The sequence below is a fragment of the Hemibagrus wyckioides genome, linkage group LG24, assembly GCF_019097595.1.
Source record: "Hemibagrus wyckioides isolate EC202008001 linkage group LG24, SWU_Hwy_1.0, whole genome shotgun sequence".
Classification (NCBI taxonomy): domain Eukaryota; kingdom Metazoa; phylum Chordata; class Actinopteri; order Siluriformes; family Bagridae; genus Hemibagrus; species Hemibagrus wyckioides.
In genome coordinates this window covers 10,679,083-10,703,724 of record NC_080733.1, presented here as the reverse complement: position 1 = coordinate 10,703,724, position 24,642 = coordinate 10,679,083, and the positions used below count along the sequence as shown (strand labels likewise).

Genomic DNA, 24,642 nt, shown 5'->3' with positions numbered 1-24,642 from the left:
GAGAACACACCCCCAGTAATAAACTCCACAGAGAACACACCCCCAGTAATAAACTCCACAGAGAACACACCCCCAGTAATAAACTACACAGAGAACACCGCCCTAGTAATAAACTCCACAGAGAACACACCCCCAGTGATAAACTCCACAGAGAACACACCCCTAGTGATAAACTCCACAGAGAACACCCCCCTAGTAATAAACTCCACAGAGAACACCCCCCTAGTAATAAACTCCACAGAGAACACCGCCCTAGTAATAAACTACACAGAGAACACACCCCCAGTAATAAACTCCACAGAGAACACACCCCCAGTAATAAACTCCACAGAGAACACACCCCCAGTAATAAACTACACAGAGAACACACCCCCAGTGATAAACTCCACAGAGAACACACCCCCAGTAATAAACTACACAGAGAACACACCCCCAGTAATAAACTCCACAGAGAACACCCCCCCAGTGATAAACTACACAGAGAACACCGCCCTAGTGATAAACTCCACAGAGAACACCCCCCCAGTGATAAACTCCACAGAGAACACCCCCCCCAGTGATAAACTCCACAGAGAACACACCCCTAGTGATAAACCCCACAGAGAACACACCCCCAGTAATAAACTCCACAGAGAACACACCCCCAGTGATAAACTCCACAGAGAACACCCCCCCAGTAATAAACTACACAGAGAACACCCCCCCAGTAATAAACTACACAGAGAACACCCCCCCAGTAATAAACTACACAGAGAACACCCCCCCAGTAATAAACTACACAGAGAACACCCCCCCAGTAATAAACTACACAGAGAACACCCCCCCAGTAATAAACTACACAGAGAACACCCCCCCAGTAATAAACTACACAGAGAACACCCCCCCAGTAATAAACTACACAGAGAACACCCCCCCAGTAATAAACTACACAGAGAACACCCCCCCAGTAATAAACTACACAGAGAACACACCCCCAGTAATAAACTACACAACACATTTCTACAGTCCAACCCCAGACATGAGAAAGCATCAGTCAGATTTGAGAGAGAAAGAGCACACACTTACGCAGTTCTCCTACTTTGAGGATCTCACACAGCATTTTGGTGAGCTCGATACTGCTGCGGCCAAACGGACATTCATGCTTATCTTCACGACTGCTGTTCTCCAGGACGATCTTAAAAACAAGAACAAGAAAGTAAAAAAAAAAATAATAAAGAAGTGTAGGCTCTATGCAACTTATACTCATGTTTTGGAAAGTATATTAATGATTGAAAATAAAGGCATGATTGCAATTGCATTGCTTATTTGTCTAAGCCGTTCCATTTTTAATCTAAAGCCTGGTTTAAGGTTGAACTACCAAGAAACAAGACAACAGTGTAGTTTTTGCAATGACACTGCATTTTAACTTACTTAACTGCTTTATGAGCACAACACTTGAGGCAGTTTCCACAAAGCTCGATAATTAGCTGGAATCCTATATCTTTTGTGTGTGTGTGTGTGTGTGTGTGTGTGTGAGAGAGAGAGAGAGCAGGAGGGAGGGAGAGAGATTGTGAGTGATTGAGTGAAAGACAGACAGACAGAGAAAGAGAGAGAGAGAGAGACAGACAGACAGACAGAGACAAAGGCAGAGAGAGACAGAGACAAAGGCAGAGAGAGAGAGAAAGAGAGAGATTGTGAGTGAGTGAGTGAAAGACAGACAGAGAGAAAGAGAGAGAGATACAGAGAGAGAGACAGAGAGAGAGAGAGACAGGGAGAGAGAGAAAGAGAGAGAGAGAGACAGGGAGAGAGAGAAAGAGAGAGAGAGAGAGAGAGAGAGAGAGAGAGACAGACAGACAGACACAGAGACAGAGAGAGACAGAGACAAAGGCAGAGAGAGAGAGAGAGGGAAAGAGAGAGAGAGAGAGAGACAGGGAGAGAGAGAGAGAAAGAGAGAGAGAGAGAGAGAGAGAGACAGGGAGAGAGAGAGAGAGAAAGAGAGAGAGAGAGAGAGACAGACAGACAGACACAGAGACAGAGAGAGACAGAGACAAAGGCAGAGAGAGAGAGAGACAGAGACAAAGGCAGAGAGAGAGAGAGAGAGAGAGAGAGAGAGAGAGAGAGAGAGAGAGAGAGAGAGAGAGAAAGAGAGAGACAAAGGCAGAGAGAAAGAGACAGAGACTTGATGATTTTACCCTGATGTAGGAATCCTGGTGTTGTCTGGCGAAATACAGCATATTATCCAGAGCCAACATCCCTGGAGGAATCTGTGTGAAATCCACTGCTGGGTTTACATGATTCTGTAGAGGCAAACAAACACACACACACACACACACACACACACAATTAGGAACACATAGACCTATTTTCCCATCACTAAACTATTTAAGTCAAGTTCAACACTTATACACTGCTCTCAGACATAATAATACCGCGTGCATGCCTTAACTGCAAATTAGTCGACTTTCTTATTACTTCCATTGTTCGAAATCCCTTCAGCCCATTACAAAGGGCTATAATTCTATGAATTACACATATCACCGATACACAAAAAGCCCCCCCTAAGCCCCCAGAAGATAAGACATTAATTTTTTCTCTCATTGTGTGTCAAACCCAATCTGATATTAATAGAGAAAGTGAAATGGCTGTTATAAGGAACTCTTTCCACATTGAAGGGAATGATTCAGCTGTTTTTACCTAAATTACATTCAACAAAATAACATTACGTCATATTATATATTATAATAGCATTACATCCTAAATAATATTAAAACCAATATTATGATAAATCGATGAAAATGCAACAAAAACAACTTTGGAGAAGTCAAATAAAAGATTTAAGGAACCATACGAATCTCAAGAAATCACAATATCATCACTATACAAAGAATCTCTGGGACATTTGGACACAAAGCTCTAGCTGTACTTGTTTTCCAGTGATGAGTTACCAAAGCCTAAAGTTGTTTGTAGGAACAAATAATACTTGGAGGTGGAAATTTCCATGTTGGAAATAAAGGTACAGAATAAATAAACCCATCCCTTCCATAGCAAATGGCATTTCTTAAAGGTGAAGCAACACTATTTCACGATTTATATCACTATTTATAATACCGGGTTTAATTTCTGGGTCATGCCGATCACAAATGTGTGTGTGTGGATGTGCTGTGGAAAACTGTCCAGAGTTATTTACTAAAAAATGTTCTAGACACGACATTTGCCCTGAGTCTCTCAATAACGCTTATCAACAATGGGCGGAAAAAAGTGAGAGTGCTAACTAGGCATTATTCTGTTCTTCCCACCAGGCAGGATACATCAGCACGGTTACTGGAATAAATCTCCATCAAATTAAAAAAAAAAATGCAGTTCTTGTGATCTGAACTTTTTCTGGCTTTGTTCTTTAGCTCTACGAGAGCGGGGAAGCTTAGATGGTTCACAGGACCTCAACAAAAGAGATGAGTCAACAGCTGATTAAAGATAAAGGGAAGATCTTACACTCATGCAGGCTTGAAGAGCATCGATATGGCTAAAAAGAAATATTAAAAGAGCTGGGAGCAACATGTCATAAGCCAGGATGTGTTAAGAGAGGGGGGGGGGGGGGGGTTGAGAAAGAGAGAGAGAGATTGAGAAAGAGAGAGAGCCTGAGTAAGAGAGACTGAGTAAGAGAAATTGAGAAAGAGAGAGATTGAGAAAGAGAGAGAGAGAGAGATTGAGAAAGAGAGAGAGAGACTGAGTAAGAGAGATTGAGAAAGAGAGAGAGACTGAGTAAGAGAGACTGAGTAAGAGAAATTGAGAAAGAGAGAGATTGAGAAAGAGAGAGAGAGAGATTCTGAGTAAGAGATTGAGAAAGAGAGAGAGACTGAGTAAGAGAGATTGAGACTGAGTAAGAGAGAGAGACTGAGTAAGAGAAATTGAGAAAGAGAGAGATTGAGAAAGAGAGAGACTGAGTAAGAGAGATTGAGAAAGAGAGAGAGACTGAGTAAGAGAAATTGAGAAAGAGAGAGCAATTGAGAGAGAGAGAGAGAGAGAGAGAGGGAGAGAGAGAGAAATAGATAGATAGATAGATAGATAGATAGATAGATAGATAGATAGATAGATAGATAGATAGATAGATAGATAGATATTTCTATATTTAAAACCTACATTAGGATAGTCCAGTTTCTTTAAATCTTTAATGCCCTCACAGAGAGAGAAACAATAGCAGCAGTGTGTCTTTACATTTCCAAAATCATGGAAAGTGCCACAGTTTGAATTCAATTATCAGCTGTAATGTTTAATAATCTTTCATTTTAAGCCTACTAGACTTTAGCCAAATCCCAAATGATTTAATACTTACACACAGTACATAGGGTATATCTAGTGTGTTAAAGCCTTAAACATAGCACGTAACCTAACAATGTTTAAGATTCAGGCGAAGAAAATAATAAATTCATTTACTCAGAGCAGACTTCCTACTTCAAAGCTTGGGAAATGCATACGGAGAAATTAGAGCATGGTATATGAAACATTCACAAAGTGGATTTTTTTACTTCAAATATTATTATACATGAATAAAAACGTATAAAAATTTAAATAGTCTTCAAATACCGACGTTTGTATTTAATAAAGCAAACTCCTGGCTACTTTCACAGTCATCTGCATGACCTGGATCTTCTAAAAGCCACAGCATATGGGACCATATGGCTCATTAACACTGCTGATCCAATCAACCCCTGCATGACTCCATGACACATGAGGAGAACAAGCAAGAGCTTCTGATCAGTCACCCAACCTACAATTTCTGGGTATTCTGTTCGTGTGTATATGTGTTGGATTTAAGAGCACTTCTTATCAGTGGGCAGCACACAGCAGAGTGTGGGGTCTTTAACAAAGCCACAGAAAAAGAAAGCTATAGCATCTCCAGTAATATGCTTTCTCTCACTAACTTAAACCTCACAATCTCATGTTTCTGCCTCTCACCTTCTCTCGCTCTGATTCTAGCTCTCTGATGAAATCCCAAACCCATAATGAGGAGACGGTAATATGTACAGAAAAGAGTAGAAAAGACGCAGATACAGCAGGGGGCCTAATAATGCTGCTTCTCTCAGACATTAAATGTTGTTAAGTATTTTGACTTAGTAGCCCTTAATAAATGCTACAACTAACTCAAAAGCTTAATATATAAATTCCACCAAGTCAACTGTGAGCATCAAATCTAAAATGGACACACTGAAATGGATACAGTAATCCCCTGTTTATCGCGGGGGATACGTTCCAAACCCACCCAACCCACAAAACCAAACGCTCGGGACAGTGACACGCAAAAAACTGGGATGCTGGAGAATTCTGCTTCCCTTTCCCCAACTGCACACATAGCCAGCAGCCAATCACAACCGTGATTAAATGAATGGGGCATTCCGATTGGCCGGACTCGTTCCTCCAGCCTTTACTATATTTTGATTTTCAGCATCCCCGCACCGCGCTTTCCTAAACGACGCTACGTGTTCTTTGTCTCGAGTAAATACGCTGTACAGTATTTTATATATTATTAACATTTTACTTAATTTTAATTAATGTTCATAATTTTGTAATTAATAATTATATTTTTATTAATAAATTACCTTATTTCAACATAAAAACAATTCACTATAAGGTTTGCGGACACCGGGAAAATCTGCAAAAGAAATTACTAATGTTCCAAATAAAAATCTGCGATATACCGGGACCGTGATAAATGAACTGCGATATAGAGGGGGATTACTGTAATAACCTGACTTCTGAGTGTAATAACACAATGCAAGCATTTATAAATGTGACGAGATATCAATATAGGCAGTGAAACAGACTTACGATGAAGCCTAGCTTCTTGTAGTCCCTGGTGTACATGGACTTGCGCTTTTCGATACTGCCACTGCTGTTGGACTCGCACTCCACGTCGAAAGCGATCCGGCGCAGCTCAAAGATGATGTCTCGCTGAGCCTGTGTGTAAGACACGGAGAGAGAGGATTACATGTCTTCACATGCATGACAATGATATGATCATCCTAAGCTTTGGACGGTTATCTGATTATTCATGTGGTCATGAATGGTCAAACCGGACCCAAAATTTAACCATGTTCCTCCATCACATTAACTACTAACATGTCAAAGCTTTCCTCTTATCAGAGTACTGATATACATATAAACAACGTAATCAGTTTACTGCCATAATCTGATTTTTTATTTAGTTTTCAAATTATTTTTTTAAATGCAAAAAATGCACTTGTTATGTCACATCATCAAGAAGAGAGATCCACCTGGTCCTGTGGATCCATCTTGGTCATCATGCGATCCTCCAGAAGGTTAAAGGTCAGCACTTGCAGCATATAAAGCTGGTGGGCCATCTCATCATTAATGGGCTTGGGGCTCCTGATTACATTCTGGAAGATAAATAAGGAGAAATCACAAAGATGAACCTTTAGCCAGCTTTAATGTGGATAGTTGAGAATGTGGAATGTGTGGAGAGAGAGAGAGAGAGAGAGAGAGAGCCAAAAGGAGAAAGAAAAATAATGGCACTCACAGTAAGGATAATGGGGCGCAACTGCTTCTGTGCTAGGATGTGAGCCATCTCCTACAACCACAAACACACACACACACACACACAGAAATCACAGTTAAGATGCTGAATAAACAGCAGGATTGTAGAAAACCATTTTAAATCTCCGTCTGAATGCACTTACGGTAAGGGGACAATCAAGGATGTTGACAATGTTCGGATCATACTACCGTTACAAATGCAGCACGGAAAAAAGGGAAATAAGAAAATAATAAAGTGAGAAGAGAAGCAAAGGCAATTCTGTTAGAGCAGTGCAGAAAGCAGAGAGACAGCAGTGTTAGCACAACCAGCATTCTGTACAAAGATTCAGTCAATATGTAGAGCCATATGATGAGGGATAAAATGATGATCGCAGATGCTCTGCACAATATCAGTATGTATTTAGTAGACTTGAATGAGGACGCACAATTAACCAGCTAATTTGGGTCCAAAATAGTTGTACTGCACTTAATCTTTTGGCACTTTGAGTATTTTGAGCCAAACATAGATTTATAATAATAATAATAAAGAATAAGCCCATCCTGGAGGAGCTTAAATATTTAAAAATATTAATGATGTTTTTTGAGGTCTGGGTTCAATAACACTCTATTATTAATGTTAGATGTCTAGTGATGCAATTAGTGCTAGGGAAATGCAAAAATGATGGCATTTTCCTGATTTTTACAGTGTAATTAGGTTCAGACAAAGGTTAAGCCTTTGCAATGCATGCATTACTGTCTTCTTGTTATCGGTAAGGCTATGAAATAAAAAGGATCTGTTAAACATCACAGCCTTGAGTGGCTTATTGCTTTAATGAAATGGAGAAAATTCAGTTTTCCAAAAAAAAAAAATCAGGCCTACAGTGTTGTCTGTTAAGTGTACGCTTCGCAACACAGCAGGCAAAGATTAGTATATACAGGACAGAAAACTTGGTGTATTAACACAACTTGTGCTGCGGTCACAGGTGTGCCTTCCTTTACTATGGCTCAGATTTGAGAATTAAAACTATCATTTTTATTTTAAAAAGTAATACTACCAAAAGCGGTTTGTAAAATACAACATAAAATCATGTAAAAATAAAGCCAATATAACCAGCAACGATCATTTCTCCTCAGAAGTTTTGTTCATCATACCGAGTCCCCTTAGTGCAATTTACCGAAAGAAAGGACATCATGAAAATATATGAGTAGTGTGCTTTTGTTTGTACCTGTCTCTTGTCCTCGGGGGCTTTCAGGAAGAGAGCATTAATCACTGCGATAGTGTAAGTCTGAATGTCCTGATCCGTCCTGAACACAGAGAGAAACACAATACCCAGGGGCACAGAAGCACAGAACACTCAGTCTTGGTCAATTTTGTTATTGATAATTGATGATGTGTAATATCTGATGCAGGACCAACAAGTTCTGAAGCTGGTCTCTGTGGGACCGCCGTTGTACATACCCTTGAAGATGAGGCATGAGCTGGCCGATAGTGATCTCCTGCGCCACCTTCTGGTATAGGTCCTGACTGTTGAGCACCATAGACTCCAGGATGGCGAGAGATCTCTGCAGCACTGCAGAGTCTGTGGATGACTTACACACAAAACTTGCAATCTGCAGCGGAAACAAGAAACGGTTAAAATCTTGGTCATGAGTCACGCGCGAAACAAAAAAAAGCCGTGTAAAGCCACTGTATGATTTTAGAAATCGTATTCATGTTGGAATAGCTTGGTGTGTACAGCTGAATCCTAGGATTTAGATACACACACAGTGAGTCTAATGCCACAACATGGCGCTCATACTGTTTCCAATTTTTTTTTCCCCCCATCTCAGCCTTGGTGGATCTGTCAGAGACACACAATAATGTTTCCTGTTCCTGCCTGTCAGGGTTGGATGATGAAAAAAATATTGTCCAGACACACATGCCGGAGGGGGTGGCACAGGGTGGCAGCTGTCACTCTTCAAATAAGCCTTGCCACCCCAGCGCTGATTGTAATTTTGGCACTTGTTAGAAAACATATTGTCATGCTGGGGTTTGTATTAGGCAGGGTTGTGGGTGGAGACTGATGAAATGGAGTACAATTCTAACATAATATACAAATTTGTTACATAATAATGTCAGAAAACATAGTTGTTGTTAAGTTAGTTGTAGGTGTGTTTGTGGGTGGAGATTGTTTTTAGATATTTTGAGCTATAACCTTATAGATCTGCAGACATGCTAAGGGTTCCAAGGTTCTTCGTTTTCTTTACATATTCTGTGATTTGGATTTGTAGATCTCTGGATTTAAACGGACAAGAACAATTAGGTTCTCATCATCATCATCATCATCATCATCATCGAATCAGCATGAATGACTGAAGCCTTACTCGAAATATCTGTTTGGGTGACTCATGGCCTCCTAATGAGTGTACGTTGGAGCAGCAGTTCAACTCCAGTGAGCTTTTACAGACGACCGGCTTAAAATTTGTGCATTTTGTGGAAGGAACTGTTCCCATAGAAATTAATGGCTGCATTTTTAACAGATTCCAAAATGTTCTCAAGAATGCAGGCGTCACGCTGACTCAATGAATCATACCCAGATTGTGTTGATTTATAATCACTCTAGGCGGTTTAACCAAATCTCATGAGTATCAGAAAACACAGAGCAAACTGCAAAATCTTTTATTCTCCATTCATTTAGTAGGAATGAATATCAACGAGAAGGCCGGGGGCGGGGCCGAGTGCTTGTTTGTGAATGGAAGGCGGAGTTGATGGTTGAGAGTGAGTGGTAACATGGAGGCTGCGCTTGTGGATGATTCTCCTAATGATTTTCCTGCTTCAGTAAGTGGCGACAAGGAGAGACTGTTTGGAACTGTGCATTTGTCTGTCTGTGTGTGATTTTGAGAAACAAAAGGCTGAAAAGCAAACTCAAACCCTTTTGAGTTCTGCCATGCCTGTCTCCAGTGTCCTCACTGAGGTGGCTCCACCCCTCTTAACCACTCTTTCCCATTCCATGACTAAACAACCTGGACTAAAGCACTGTAAATAATGTCTGTTAAAATCTATGAGGGTTGATATGAGTTTTAAAATCATGCAGTGTACAACCGGCGTAAGATCACTCATCCTCGCTGCCTAATGAACACACCTTCTTGATGAAGGCCACCGAGAACGTGTCCCATGAGATGATGCCGTGGTCCATGAGCTCCACGAAGGCCGTCAGCGTGTAAGAAAGAATCTCTCCGAAGCTGCAAAAAACAAGATGACAGCCACTAGGTTCATGTCTACCTACTGAGCTGATCTAGAGCACAAATAAGCCTCAGCCTCACTGGGGAAGGAGAATTTGCAGGAGGTTTTAGCCATATGCCATAAACAGAGGGGAGCCACAGAGAGCTGAGAGACATAAGAGACAGCAAAGCCTCTAACTACTCTACAACACCACAGAGCAGAAGACAGTCAGCAGGGGCGAGGCAACAGCGTTTCAGCAACTGTACGGCACAATCTCGTGCAATTGCATTAAGTTATTAGTCTGATGGGGAAGGCCATAGATCATCTGATAAAACGCTGAAAATTTTGACGCAAAGCACAGAACTAGTAGTATTCTGTACTCAGTTGTAAACAGAAGCAAGCAACTCTGAATGGTCTTAAACTAAAACTTTAAAAAAAAAAAAAAAAAAAAAGATATATAAATATTGTACTTTGCGTCATATCTCCATTGCCACATTTTAACGTGCAAAGGATTGCTAAATAAGATTTAGGTCTTAAATAAAAAAGCAGCTTTTTAAATGAAACTAACTTTACACATGCAAGAAAGTCAACACAAAACATGAAACTTACAACAAAAAAGAACCACAGATTATGTCTAAGGACTAAGTCGGTAAGTTGTTAGAGGTTGACAGACTGGTTGATAGAGATGGGTTAATCTGGAATTAGTCGTTTGTTTTTTTTTTTTAAGTGAGACGTTAATATGAAAAATAGTAGGAAGTTAGATGTAAGCATTTGCACCTGGAATTGAGCAGCAGCCATCTTCAATCTTACAATCAGTACAGTACAATGTGGCTGAACATTTTTAAGGGCTTTACAAAGATTATGTGCAACGATTTAACAATCGAACTCCAAGATAAGGTTTGCTTTTTGGGCTGAAAAGATGAATTTAGGAGAAGCCGAACTTTTAGATGGACAGCTATTAAGTAAGATTTTCTGTAACAGCACTGCTGGTTCAGCTGTAAGGCTTATGAGAGGTTTATATTAATGCCTTATTTTAATGTGTTATCGTTTCTATAGCAACACCACAATAACAGAGTGGACAATCTATTCATCGATGCATAAAACTAAACAAAGGTGTTATTTGATGATATGGTAGAATTTTCTGTGAGGAGATATTTATTTCAAGTTAAATGTATACAGAAGGAGTCTCCAGTGTCAGGGCTTCTTTGCCAGCTTTTCTACCTCCGCCACTAGGTGTCCATCCATCCTCCATCCATGATTCATATTAGTGCAATGTCTCAAGAACTGGTGATTGAATGTTTGCAGGATTTATACAGAATGATCACTGTAACCAGCAGATAAACTGACTAGATTTTGGAAAAGCACCAAACAGGGTCAAGGTCACAGCAAGGTCAGATGTCAAATAGTTTTAGGAAGTTTACGCATTATTGTTTTATCGACAAAGCATTATATATAATTTACATACATAAAATTTAATGATTTAAAAATATTATTTATTTAGTCTTGTCAACTTTACGAGGGAAAAAATAGGTTGAGTGTTCATTAATAAAAGTAAATATTAATAATAATAATAATAATAATAATAATAATAATAATAATAATAATAATAATAATAATAATAATAATAATAATAATAAATAATTGCAAATTGCTGTATAAATCATTTTGTTGTGTGCTCATATAGAAAAATAATCAACTTTGAGGTGATAACTTGATTATGGCTTTTTTTTGTTTTTTTATGTGATTATGTTTCTTGAACAGCATAATGTCTTGAATTATTCATAATTCCTGTATAACTTTCCACATGAGCTTTCCAAAAGGCCGCTTTAAGTTACTTAATCAAAAACACTGGTCACTTTTACACATGGGGAATTTCAACACAATCAAACGGAATAAAATGTGCATCACATACAGTACACAGAGTCTAAAAAGAATGTTAGCATCATGTGCAAAAGGATCCAACACCTAATGTTAAATAAAACTAGTCTACTGCTACATGTGCCAGGTGAGAAAGGTCACTAGTTGTAGATTTTAAAAAGCCCAAGTTGCCCAATGCCACATGCAAACAGAAAAGGTGCTGATTGAGTTACATGGGGAAAAAGTAATCAGAAAAATAAAACTCGTTAAAGGCTGATGTGGGTGCTGTGATTTTCCCCATCAGTTTCAGCCAGATCATGCAGACCGTGTAGGATTAGAGCAGGGGTGTCCGATTTTATCTGCAAAGCGCCGATGTGGGTGCAAGCTTTCATTAAAATCAAGCAAGAGACACACCGGAGTCTATGAGGATTGAAAACCTGCACCCTGACCAGCCCTTTCTGGAAAAGATTGGACACCCCCGGATTAGAGGCTAAGAGACAGTTTGGATTATCCAGCTCGGGGTTGGGGGGCTTACCAGGGCTTCATCATCTTCTGTAGTTTCTGATACCGTCTGCAAAGATTTAAAAACTTTGACGTCAGGGAGACAGCAAAATGAACAAAAACAAAAAATGGTCTGATCTACTGGGCTCCTTCTGATAAAATATGAAGTTAGAGCCAGCACTAAGAGAAACAGCAGGTTGACAGCGCAAACATTTTTCAAATAACATGAAAAAAAACAAACGATGAGAATCGATGCAACTTTAACATCAAAAGTTGAAGATAAAAAAAAAACATGGCTCTTCTAAGCATGCAAAGCTGAGCATTTGAGAAAGCAGAGCACTGCTCACCACAATCTCAATGACAATAAAGTTGGAGCTAATCTAAATCAAATCACAATACAGTGCATATGTTCCAGCAAAAAGTTTGATATCATAATGAAGAAATCTATATAGGCATGTACATCTCAATGCAAATAAAAGGAAAATGTACACATGCACAAAACATGAATTACAGAAACAGAGCTGGAACAATGAATAAAATCTTACAATATACATATGAGAAAAAAAGTGTGCCCAATGTATTGCCTTCAGTATACACTAGAGATGTAACTGTTCATTCCCAAATAGTGCATTCATAAGGTGCGGTAAACAGAAATGTTCAAATATGAGAAATAGTTTCATGTGTGTACATACACTACTCACCAAAAGTTAAGGATATTCGGCTTTCAGGTGAAATTTCAGGATGCACCTAAAATGCACTATAACCTTTACAGGTGAACTTAATTTGACCTTCTCTACACTTTTGAATGCACATGTCCAACTGTTCAGTGTTTCAGTACTTTTTGCATAACTTGCTGTTCTCTAACAAGGTGCTTAACGGCAAAATTCACAACTGGAGTTTGATCCATGAATCGACCAATAAATTTTCTGGTTCAATTAGAATTGGTATTTAAACAGTCCTCTTCATCGTGCTGTTCACATTTTGACATCATGAGACCAAGACCACACCTAACAACTGATCAACAGTAACCCGCCATTGCGAGGCTTCAAACAGGATGTTCTCAGAGGTAAGTGGCCACTGAGCTTAGAGTGTCACAGAGTGTCATCAGCAGTTTGCGACAGAGATACAGAGAGACTAGAAGAGTCACAGAAAGACATAGAAGTGGACGTCCTTTGGCCACATCCCACGCTGATGACCGCTTCATTGTGAACATTTCCCTGTGGAACCGGATGATGAATGCCACTCAACTCCAGGCACATTTAAGGGAGGTGAGAGGCCCCCAAGTGTCACGTCAGACCATTCAAAACCGTTTACATCAGCATGGTCTGCGTGCTAGACGACCTGCAAGGGTATCTGACCACACTACCAGGCACAGGCATCGTCTTGCATGGGCCAGCTGGACGAGGGACCAGTGGGCCTCAGTGCTGTTCTCTGATGAAAGTCGATTCACGTTGAGCAGAAATGATGGCCGCCAAAGATGTTGGAGACGTCAAGGAGAGCGCTATGCATCAGCCACTGTTGTGGTGGTGTTACAGTCTGGGCAGGTGTGTCTACTCAATAAAGAACTGCCCTACCTCTTGTGACAAGCCAATACTACCTGAATAACATCATTAATCCAGTCATTGTGCCCCTGCATGAACAACACGGGCCTAATTTCATCTTCTTGGACGACAACGCTCCAGCTCATCGAGGTCGCATCATTAAAGAACAACTGCTGGAGGCTGGGGTACCTCAAATGGAGTGGCCTGCACTTTCTCCAGACCTGAATTCCGTAGAAAACCTATAGGATCAGCTGAGTCGCCGTGTAGAGGCTCGTAACCCTGCACCCCAGAACCTCAGTGACCTGAGGGCCGCCCTTCAAGAAGAGTGGAATGCCATGCCTCAGCAGACAATAAGTTGACTCGTGAACAGCATGAGACATCGCTGTCAAGCTGTAATTGATGGTCAAAGGCACATGACAAGTTATTGAGACACTGACATTTTTTGTTGTGGTATACCCACCACTGTTGTTGGCTTTTGTTTCAATAAATTGTTTGAGATGAGGAAATCACCATTGCATGCTTCTACTTAAATGCCCTACTTTCATGATATAATATCACTGTAGCGTGAACGTTTTACATTTTCCATAAATTTCACCCAAAAGCCAAATATCCTAAACTTTTTGTGAGTAGTGTGTATATATAATGGCATGTGGCTAAGACTAGAAATATGCATTGGGCCTGGATTCATGTATGACGGAGGCAAAAAAAAAAAATTGTGTGACTGAGGTTTTCATATTCATGAGCAGTCAGCTAAATGTGAACGTGAAGGATGAGTTCGAATAAAGGGACAGGTTGAGGACACACCTGCTTGTTCGTGTTCTTTAAATTCGAATACAGAAACGAATATTGGAAGCACCAAATGGTCACAGATAGTGGCGCTGCATTACACCCTTAGTGTACACATGTAATCATGTTATAATTCAGTATGACAACATTTCTTTCTGGTAGTAACCGACTGCGAGTGATTGTGCGACATGCCATCCTTTCAAGCAGAAGCATTGTTCATGTGGCAACACAATTATCAGCCCACTGCCTTGCACTGTTCTCTCAGTCCGCCTCAAGTGGCGTGCATGGAACGTGGTTTAATAAAAGCCTAGAACCACTAGAGGGAGACTTCCTATTGCTCAACTTGCTCAGTCTTTCACACACATGCATGCTTCATGATGTCACCAGCCTGATCCCGAAGCACGGTTTCTGTGCCCTCAGGAGCGCCGTCATGCCTCAGCCTCCAGAATAATTACAGCATGGTCAGTGCAGAGCAGGAATCTGTAGCAGGAATGTTGAGTCTTGGCCAATGAATGAACATACAGTATACGTGTGAGTGTGTCGTGGTGCCTTTTGGTATGAATGGACTGCACAGAAACCCACACAGAGACTCTCTGAGGGCAGGAGATGTTGACACAGAGCTGCTTTATGTATGGCGTGCCCATAGAAACCAATTCACAGTGGTTTGGAAATAGTTTCGGCAGGGAAAACGAAAATCATGAGGTTAAAACACAGGGGTAAAACAAAACGACTCGTCCAACTCCCTATATGGAAAGGAGCTGAGCTTTCTCATGCAGAACTAAAAATCTCCTCACCCAACACTCTGAATTAGAGCTCATAAACAAGCTGCCTTAGGTAAACATTTCTCCATCTCCACAGCAGCATCAAATTAGAAAACTATCTGCCTGGAAGACCTGACTGAGGAGGGAAAAACAAAAAAAAAAAAACAAACCCCAAAAAACAAAACATTCATCCTGCTCTCCTGCTCTTTACTGCTTGATGGGGGGAGGAATAATTAGGAGATCGTGTAAGAGAAAACAAAAGCGTGATATACCACCCCCACAGAGGCCATGCTGAGTGGCTCTATGCTGTCCTGAGGCTGACCAGCCTGGACGAGATACAGCCGGGACTGGCAGCAGACGATCATTAACATTTAGAACTGTTCAGAGACACGAGAGCTTTATGAAGAAGCTGTAGTGCATAAGTAGAGATATGCACCATCACACGATCTCACCCTGTGTCAGTGCCACAGATATCTCAGATGGCCTGCCAATATACTGCAAATACGCCTCTGAATTTTAATTACATAAAAATATTTGGATATTGAATACTAGGATTTTATACACATATTAGCAGCTATACTAAATTACGTGTTTATAACTACTTTAATCGTGAGCGAAGAAACTAAAACCTGATCATAAACGTCAACACTTAACATTTCCTCTGTTGCGCCCACGAACACCTGCCATTTCAACTCATTTTAGTTTACTCGAACCTCAAATGGCTTCCTATTCTTATGCACTCTCTACAAAGGTGTATACAAAGTGTATACAAAGGTCTAGTGCACTTTACACGTAATAGCATTTCTGAGTCTCTGATAAGTTCCTGTTATTAACACTGTATTGTTAGCACCAGGGCCAATCCCTGATTGCCTCCTATTCACTATACATGCTCAATACATAGGGCAGAATTCATTCAGAAGGACAACTAGAGGTCAGTTCCTGGGAAAAACGCTCACTAGAAAGTGAAGAACTAAAAGTAGTACACTATGTTGTTCAGCTGAAGGCCATCTGAGGTCCAGTGATACTTGCAGAGGTCAAAATATTAAAATATGTATTTACGTGCTTACTACACAGGGTAGGACCTATTTGAGATTCAGCCATAGTAAAGATTATTAAAAATGATAACAATTCTAATAATAAATAAATAATAAATAAATAATGATAATGATAATAATAATAATAATAATAATAATAATAAGAGCATGATCAGCATTCAATCATTTATTTTTTAGCCATTTCTAGGTTGCAAAAATTGTTTGAAAAAATTGTAGGCATAATGAGTGTTTCAGCTTACATTAAGTGGCTAAAAGTTAAATGCCTTCCAGCATTTAAATATAATAATTTTCACTTGCTGCACCATATTGTGATCTTATTTCTCAATCCCTTCGCTTTCAATTGCTCCTACTTTTTCTCCATTTCTCTTCGTTTCTCAATTCCTCTCATTCGAACTTAAAATTCCTCTTGTTGTCACTGCAGGTGATGTTGCAGTCAGGTTACTGCAGGTGCCCCATGGGTCCTCTGTCAGACGAGGACTGCAAAAGTTCCACCTCAGAGACTGTCTAGCCACACTTGAATTGGGACAACCCACTAGGCCAAACCACACGACTGCAGAAACACTCGAATGCACACACATTCCAACTAAGAGAACAAATAAGACTGAAATAGCAGAATGTGCTTCAGAATAGCAGAATATGTCCTCAGAGCTTCCTCTTTACTGTGAACTCACTTCGAGTCTTAAGACCTCGAAACCTTTTTGTTTTTTTTTTGTTTTTTAAAAAACGCAGCCACTGCCACTCAGTAGTCATCAAATCCAAAGCTATACTCGTTCATAAAATAACAGTACAAGTCAGTGGGCCTTGCAGTATGACTCAACAGCTTCAGTTCTACTGCGTGGGCACAGCTGAAAATAAAAAGAAAAGGCAAGAATAGCGAGTTTAGGGGAAGGTTCACTTACTCTGTGCCACTCTCTACCATCTGGGTGAGCTGCGAGATGCCGTCCAGGTTGATGAACTCCTGGGCGAAGGTAATGTCTCGGGATGAGTTGGCCAAGTCCTTCAGAGCATCCAGTTTCATATCCAGACTGCCGGTTTGGATGCGCTCGTGCAGCTGCTGTGCCATCTGGGCCTGGGAGTGACGCCAACGGAGCAGACACATACACGCACGTGTTACACACACACACACACACACACACATACAATTTATTTATATCCACTCAGCAAAATAGTGATACAGGGCAAACTATAGAGATGCAGAAATATATAAATTCAGGATATCCATTTTTACATAAAAACAAAAACGAGCAAGGAAAAACCTAGAGAGGAGCCAGACACAAAAGGGAACCTGACTTCACCTGGGTGACACCGGATACTGCGATTATAAATCTTTTAAAGTTAAACCATCTAAAGGATTTTGTACCTCAGGGGTGTAGGTTAAATTTTATACTGTTTTTAGAATTTTCAGTTCTTGTTTAACACAGCCGTTTCATTCTCATCAATTTTCAGTCATGATATACCAAATATAGCCAGACCAAAGATAAACCAAACACCAACAAACTGCCTACTGTGCTTGTGCTGCACCCTGTTCACCTGCCTGGACTAATATGATGGTTAATGCACACTCAAGGAGAATTCAAGGTCATGTCCCAAACTGTATACTATGTATTGACTTCCTGCACTGCTGGCTGGAGTGTATCGTTTGCACTATGTAGCCCGATATCCAAATGCAGTATAGGACCAACATAGTACACATAAGACACACACCCACTGAGACTATTTGCTATTTCTTTAATTGTATTTTTTTTACAGCGTTTAAATATGTGAAATGTAATCTCAGACAAAGACTCAGTACTAAACATTAGACTGTGCATCTTTTTGCTGACTGGTTAGACATTTTCCTCATTTCCTTCCATCAGCACCTCTATGAAGTATTGGCTATCCCTGTAAAGGGGCGGGCGTGTGCACACTCCTCAGAGCAATCAGCACTCAGCTGCTAGTAAAGCAACTGAGGGACAACAGCTGCAGCTGGGCCCTGATTCTAGCTCCAACCGTCATGCAAGAGTCTCTCGCAGTTGCTGATGCTTCAAGCTTGAGCAGTCGAACCCATCAGCTACCACATGCTGGGGATTAGCAGAGCGAAGCGGGAGACGGGATAGAGACAGGTCTCCCAGGCTGAATGTGTGTCCTCGTGAACCTCCACCTGAACGAACAACAACAATAACAACAAAAAAAAATCCTTCTTATCTGCTACTCACAGGTGACGTGGTCAGGCGCAGGATGGAGCCATTTTTGATGTTGTTGCGGTTCTGTGGAGCAGAGAAGATGAACGTTTGAGCGTCTTCAAAATGAGTGCAAATCTGTTTAGTAACTGTAATTAGCAGGACACCTTTTCAGTGATGTAGAAGTTAGTGGAGTCTGCGTTTTGTAAGGCGAACTGTTCGGGGTTCGACAGCTGCCACCTAGAGGGGAAAAACGAGAAGTACGGATGGATGCAGTTGCCCGTTGACTGATTTGCAGATATGAAGTGTAACAGAACAAACGTAATTCAGTCCACCAAAAGCAGAAATGATTAATCCCTTACCCATCACAGACTTCTTTAATGATTGCAGAGAGAGGTTTTTTCTGTAGAAAAACAGAAGTAGAAAATGTAAAACATAAGGTTACGTTTGAATAACAAAGAGCTGCTTACTAAAGCTACAACATTTACTTCAACTAACACAATGACAAAACAGAGAAGCTGATTAGAACCAGGGATGCACCTATACTCAAAGATTGAGTAAATGTTTTTGGTGCTCTTACTGATACCGAAATCATTACGCTGCTTACCGTTAATCAGGGATGTCGTTAATCATTAATCAAGGACGTCACTGGACATTTTATTTTGCTCTGATTATGTCTGTGCTTTACACAGTAACCTTGATGTGTTCGGTTACTGTGAGTCACTCTTACAAAATGTTCCTTTATTTATTTATTTATTTATTTTTTGCTCACACACTGACCTGGTCTATTTCCATAAGTTTGGGGAAGGCCCCCGGCCACTCGATGGCCACTTTCAGGATGTCCGCAGGGGGCGGCATGGCTGCAGTGTCGGGCGTTGAAAGCCTCTTACAGCTGCCTAGCTCTCATTCACACCTGTAAAGAGAGAGAGAGAGAGAGATGAAGACAAAAGCAAATTCTAAAATAAATCACACAGAAAACCTCAACTGTGCGGAGTACAAATTTGGTCAGAGAGGGCAAAACCAAGCTGGTGTATAAATAATTAGCATATGCAGATGTTAATGTGGCTACCCACATTCAGTGAGGAAGAGATAATGCTGCGTTTAAGGTAAAGTTACAACTTGTAATTCCCCATTTACAACTTGTAAACATTACCAAAATGCTCTTTCAACTTGAAATGTCAAGTCTCTGGTATGGTTCTCAACTGCTAGTGTTTACAGGGTGACATCAAAACAACACCACGCCTACACCCACCGTGATCACCGTCTTGCTTACACACATTATTTGGTTAAATCAAGAACACTGACCATGCTAAATGCTGTTTTTAGACAGTAATCATCAACATCAGTGTCATCACTAACGTCCACTGGCTAGCTTGTACTGCAATCTCAGTCCAAAATGTTGCATGGATGTTTGAAGTTCCCTACAGTAGGACACACGAGTACCCACTCAGACCTGGCATCCATTTATTCCTATTCTAATTTCCATACACAAGCGCACATCATTAAATAATGTCATGCCATCAAACAGATGCGCTTATATAGCAAATAAGAAATCTGATCGACACAGACACAGTATGTTAATCATTCCAGCCAGACCTCTCTTTTCCGCGTGTGTGAACCTGTTTACATTTTCAATCACCCCTTTTACAATGTATTTTTGTTGTGGAAAAACAAGAAGGCTTCCAGTCAGTGTAGTAGGCATCAATGCAGTCTATTCAAATATGCCAACCATGACTCATCCCATAATAATCTCCACAGACATTTCACAGGGCCAGTTGCCAGGGTTGCTGTTGCATCATTAGTTGCATCCATCATTCCAAGGAGGATTTCTGGGTAATCTGGGTAACTGCTTCTTAGTGAAAGTGGGCAGATAAACAGAGCTCACTTTGGTTGTTTTGCTCCCAGTGGCTAGAAGAACAGATCTAGTGCTCGCTGTAATTTAAATCCCGCAGCCAATGGCACAACACTACTCTCTCCTCCAACCGCTCCAGTTTCCCCCTGGACAGCATCAGATGAGCCTTTCCCTCCCTCACGCCTTGCCTGTGTGTGTGATCTATATGAATGTAGGATCAGAATAACATTAGCCTTCTTGGAGGGCCTTGACCTTCTTCACGCACATGTACAAAGCTCTAGGGCGCAGTCTGGAATAAATGAGGTGGTAAATTTCAGTAGCTTGCTTGTGTTATGTGCTTGTGTCATGGTATAAGATTAGTTACCGCAAGGAATCATGCAGTCTGCCCACTCACACCATGATATAATGCTGGGGTTATACATTATGAACAATGCAATCCTGTACATTTCTTTACTCGCACTGCATTGTGCTTCAATCATTATTCATTTCATGACACTAAGACATTTACTCTGTTATATTCTTGAAAATTCAGTTTGGTAGAAAATAATCCATATTCTATAATAGTTTCATATACAATTTATTTACAAGACTCACTAATGTGAGCTCAACGGTATGCTTTAAATGATATAACCAGGAATATACTATTGCAATTTTATATACAGATTATACACAGTTGTTTCTTATTAAATCTCAAACAAATACAAGTAGAACTAACCATTCAATCACGACAAAGGGAAAGGAGGAAGAGCTAATGCTGAAGTTACAACTTGTAATTCCCCATGAACAACTAGTAAAAAGCTCTAAAATTCCCTGTCGACATAAAATGTCAGGTCTCTTTCCTGGTCACACCCACTATGTCCAGAGTCTTGCTTAAACACATTACTTTGTGAAATCTAGAACACTGACTATGCTAAATGCAGGTTTGAGAAGGTAATCATCATCATCATCATCATCATCAACAACTAGCTAGCTTAGTACTGACTATTGTCCACTGGGTAGCTGGAGTGCAACTTCAGTCCAAAATGTTGCGTGAATGTGTGAAGTTTCCTACACCAGAAAGGAACTAATACTCGCTCAGGCCTGTGACTGTAAAACTGCAGTATGAACATCCATTTAATCTCCACTTCTCACATCGAATATGCCAAAAATGAAACCATTACAATTTGCACACTATTGCTTACAACATACCACAAACACAGAACAAGCGCTTAGCATACTTAATACAGGAACAACATCTGTGAAGGCTGCATGGAGACAAAACCAGCTCTGAAAGCTTTACAAGCTCGGGTATTGTTAGCAATTTCATATTGGCCATTGAGTATGAATGCTCCAATCACAGGTTTTGTCACGAAGCATGCTCGTCTGCAGGATTTGTCCAGCTGCCACATGACAAGCTTATCCATGTTACATCATATTATTTATGGAAGCCAGCTGAATATCATGTCTGCAAAAAGTATTCTAAGGTTATTGATCCGTGCCTAAAGTAGCAGACACAGTGCAATGGCTAAGCTGCATTACTGAAAGTTTAGGGGTCATTTGTTGTTTTCAGCTCTGGTTTGTGGGTGTGACTCAAGGTTTCTGCATCAGACCATTTAGGGAACTCCTTAGGATCCTAGATATAATCTTTTATTCTAAAATTGTCTAAACTTTCTGGCTTCTCTGAAGGCTTCTTGTAAGCTTTTGTGATACTCTACTGTTGAGTTCTACATACAACCATTAAAGGTTTCTTCCTTACAGGAAGAAAGAGGTTTTAGCTTTCTAAAGAAAATCTACTCAGAGCCTTTTCTGGAGTGCTACATATGGTTTCCCTTGAGAGACAACCCAAAGAATCAATTAGGATGCTAGATGCATTTTTCTATGGTTTTAGAGTTAAGAGTTTTAAAGCTTCCTAATACGGTTAAGGTTAGAGTTAAGGGTTTTAAAGCATCCTAATAAGGTTCTACTTGGAAACCTCTGATAAGGAAAAAATGTATGGCCCCTTAAAGAATCGTTAAAGGGTCCAATGAAGGGAAAACCAAACCAAACCAAAAGCCAAACACTGCATGCTGTTTTCTTCAGTGTTGGGAGCAAAACAGAAACACTGGTTCATGAAGATCCAGGATTGGTCACTAAGAGAAGCAGAGATGCGTTTGTTTGTGGTCCACCATCAGGAGAATGAGCTCACGAAACCCTGTGGTTTATTGATTGTCCTTCTCCGGACGCTGACTCAGTGAACTAGAATGTCTGAGTCTCCCCAAACAGACGATGGGCAAAGCTCTTAAGCTGTTGTTTGGAGGGGGTAGAGGTGTGTGTGTGTGGAGACAGCAGGAGATTAAGCAAGTTGCAAGCTAACAAAGCTTCATGTGATCACAGTGTAATGTTAGTTGTGAAAAGTTTGGGGTTAAAGGCTTCAGAAAACACATCCCTTTTGTTTTTCTGAGCTAACTGGTCTGTACTGATGCTAGAAAACATCTAAGAGACTCTGCTAATGCTAGCACTATTCACATTTCTCATGGCTAAATGCTAAAACCCACAAATCTTGACAAGAATGATGGACAGGACAGACCCTTTTCCTGAATCATTTTCAGTCTTTAGCACATTCTTTCTCATACAATTTATTTCCCAAGGTAGAACTCACTGTAGCACTGGCTCTGTTTTTTCCAAGAAGCCTGAGGTCACTTCTCCATTCTAGGAAAATTTGTATTTACCACATGGACTGCTAATACGGCTAAGGAAAATACAAGGATGTGGTAAGCGACCGCACAGCCCTGTCTGAGGTAACAGATTTTCAGCAAGACTTTAAAAGTGAGTAAGTGAATGCAGCAATGTCTCACGTGCACAGTATTAACAGACATGCCTCAATTTTTATTCAGAAACAAACACAAAAACACTACAACCTAATCTGGGTTGGAAAATCGCCTACTCTGTGGTCATTCAACTAAATGTACAAGTACAAGATACATAAGATTGAAAACTAAACCACAGTGCATGTCAGGAAAGTAACCATACCAAAAATGATTGGCATTTTATTTGACTAATTAACAGGTTTTAGAAATATATATAAATATTTTCTATATTTAATAGATATGTGTGTATGGATCTGGTTTACTTAACAGCAAACGATTTTTATTCTTTGTAGATAAAGTGGCAAAAATAGCGATCTCACTAAATTAATTATATTACACATCAGCTGTAGGGTAGCTCAAATTCAGGTCTCACGGTAACTAAAAAAAAAAAATATGCAAACATGCTGCTATCTACACTATATTGCCAAAAGTTTTGGGACATCTGCCATTACATGCACATGAATGTAATATGGAGTTGGCCCACCCTTTGCAGCTCTATCAGCTTCAACTCTTCTGGGAAGGCTTTCCACAAGGTTTAGGAGTGTGTTTATGGGAATTTTTGACCATTCCTCTAGAAGCGCATTTGTGAGGTCAGGCACTGATGTTGGATGAGAAGGCCTGGCTCACAGTCTCTGCTCTAATTCATCCCAAAGGTGTTCTATCAGGTTCAGGTCAGGACTGTGTGAAGGCCAGTCAAATTCCTCAGTACCAAACTTTGCTTAGTACACTGATGTGCAGTCATGTTGGAACAGGAAGGGGTCATCCCCAAACTGTTCCCACAAAGTTAGGAGCATGAAATTGTCCAAAATGTTTTGGTATGCTGAAACATTAAGAGTTCCTTTTACTGGAACTAAGAGGCCAAGACCAACCCCTGAATTCAATGACTTGGAGGGGTATCCCAAAACTATTGGCAACATAGTGTATATCTGTATCTCTTCAAGTAATCATATTTGTGTCTCAATTTAAACCCAAAGTGTGCATGGTCTCTCTGTCTTTCTGTCTCTCTCTCTCCATCAAATATTAACCATAAAACAAAGTTGCCAGAAACAGAAATTGCTGGAAAAATAACCCAGAGATGTTAACAGTGGTCAGTGAATTCTGGCTCTGACAGTTCCTCAACCTTAGCAGCCTCACTCACTCTCAACTACATATCTGTGCAAGATAAATACAAGTTTTCTTGATTCTATTTCCCAAATTAAAAACAAACCAGCACCCTAATTTAACCCACCATGACCATTACTAATTGGCTGCTAAAAGTGTTTTCACACTCGGCCTGAATACTCGAGTCTCAGCACAGATTCCGGGCTCATTTTCACCTCTTTTGTCTTCACACAGAAGAACAGCTTTAGACCTGTAGCTCAAGTGCCTTATTCCTCACATCCTGTTTGTGCACTCAGGTCTGCAGCATTCTAGGCTTCCACTACTTGCAGTTTTTTTTTTTGTTTGCCATTTTATTATTCCTGTACTATCATAACTCAAGCAGCAAAGAAAAACATGATTTGGATGCAGGGCATGTCATGATGCAGGAATACCTGAGAACAGGCTGCTCTGATATGCAGGGAGGCACAAGATGTACTGTACTTTAATCACTCTGCT

At 40.4% G+C, this 24,642-nt stretch overlaps 1 protein-coding gene across 7 annotated transcripts in view; it reads right to left on the bottom strand.

Annotated features, from left to right (window-relative positions):
* elmo1 (engulfment and cell motility 1 (ced-12 homolog, C. elegans)) overlaps window positions 1-24,642 on the bottom strand; it is an 85,270-nt gene that overhangs the window by 32,359 nt on the left and 28,269 nt on the right. For 3 of the 7 annotated variants that reach the window (XM_058377578.1, XM_058377580.1, XM_058377579.1), the window contains exons 2-16: window positions 19,150-19,282; window positions 18,732-18,772; window positions 18,537-18,609; window positions 18,406-18,456; window positions 17,110-17,279; window positions 12,102-12,137; window positions 9,630-9,729; window positions 7,967-8,118; window positions 7,734-7,812; window positions 6,672-6,713; window positions 6,512-6,562; window positions 6,249-6,371; window positions 5,803-5,931; window positions 2,172-2,276; window positions 1,066-1,174 (exon numbers count right to left, since the gene is read on the bottom strand). In XM_058377578.1, coding sequence (XP_058233561.1) covers window positions 1,066-1,174; window positions 2,172-2,276; window positions 5,803-5,931; window positions 6,249-6,371; window positions 6,512-6,562; window positions 6,672-6,713; window positions 7,734-7,812; window positions 7,967-8,118; window positions 9,630-9,729; window positions 12,102-12,137; window positions 17,110-17,279; window positions 18,406-18,456; window positions 18,537-18,609; window positions 18,732-18,772; window positions 19,150-19,227 — 1,339 coding nt within the window. In that variant the 5' untranslated portion in view covers window positions 19,228-19,282. The remainder of the gene's footprint in view (window positions 1-1,065; window positions 1,175-2,171; window positions 2,277-5,802; window positions 5,932-6,248; window positions 6,372-6,511; window positions 6,563-6,671; window positions 6,714-7,733; window positions 7,813-7,966; window positions 8,119-9,629; window positions 9,730-12,101; window positions 12,138-17,109; window positions 17,280-18,405; window positions 18,457-18,536; window positions 18,610-18,731; window positions 18,773-19,149; window positions 19,283-24,642) is intronic. The other 4 variants (XM_058377582.1, XM_058377583.1, XM_058377581.1 and 1 more) reach the window with 3 other exon arrangements.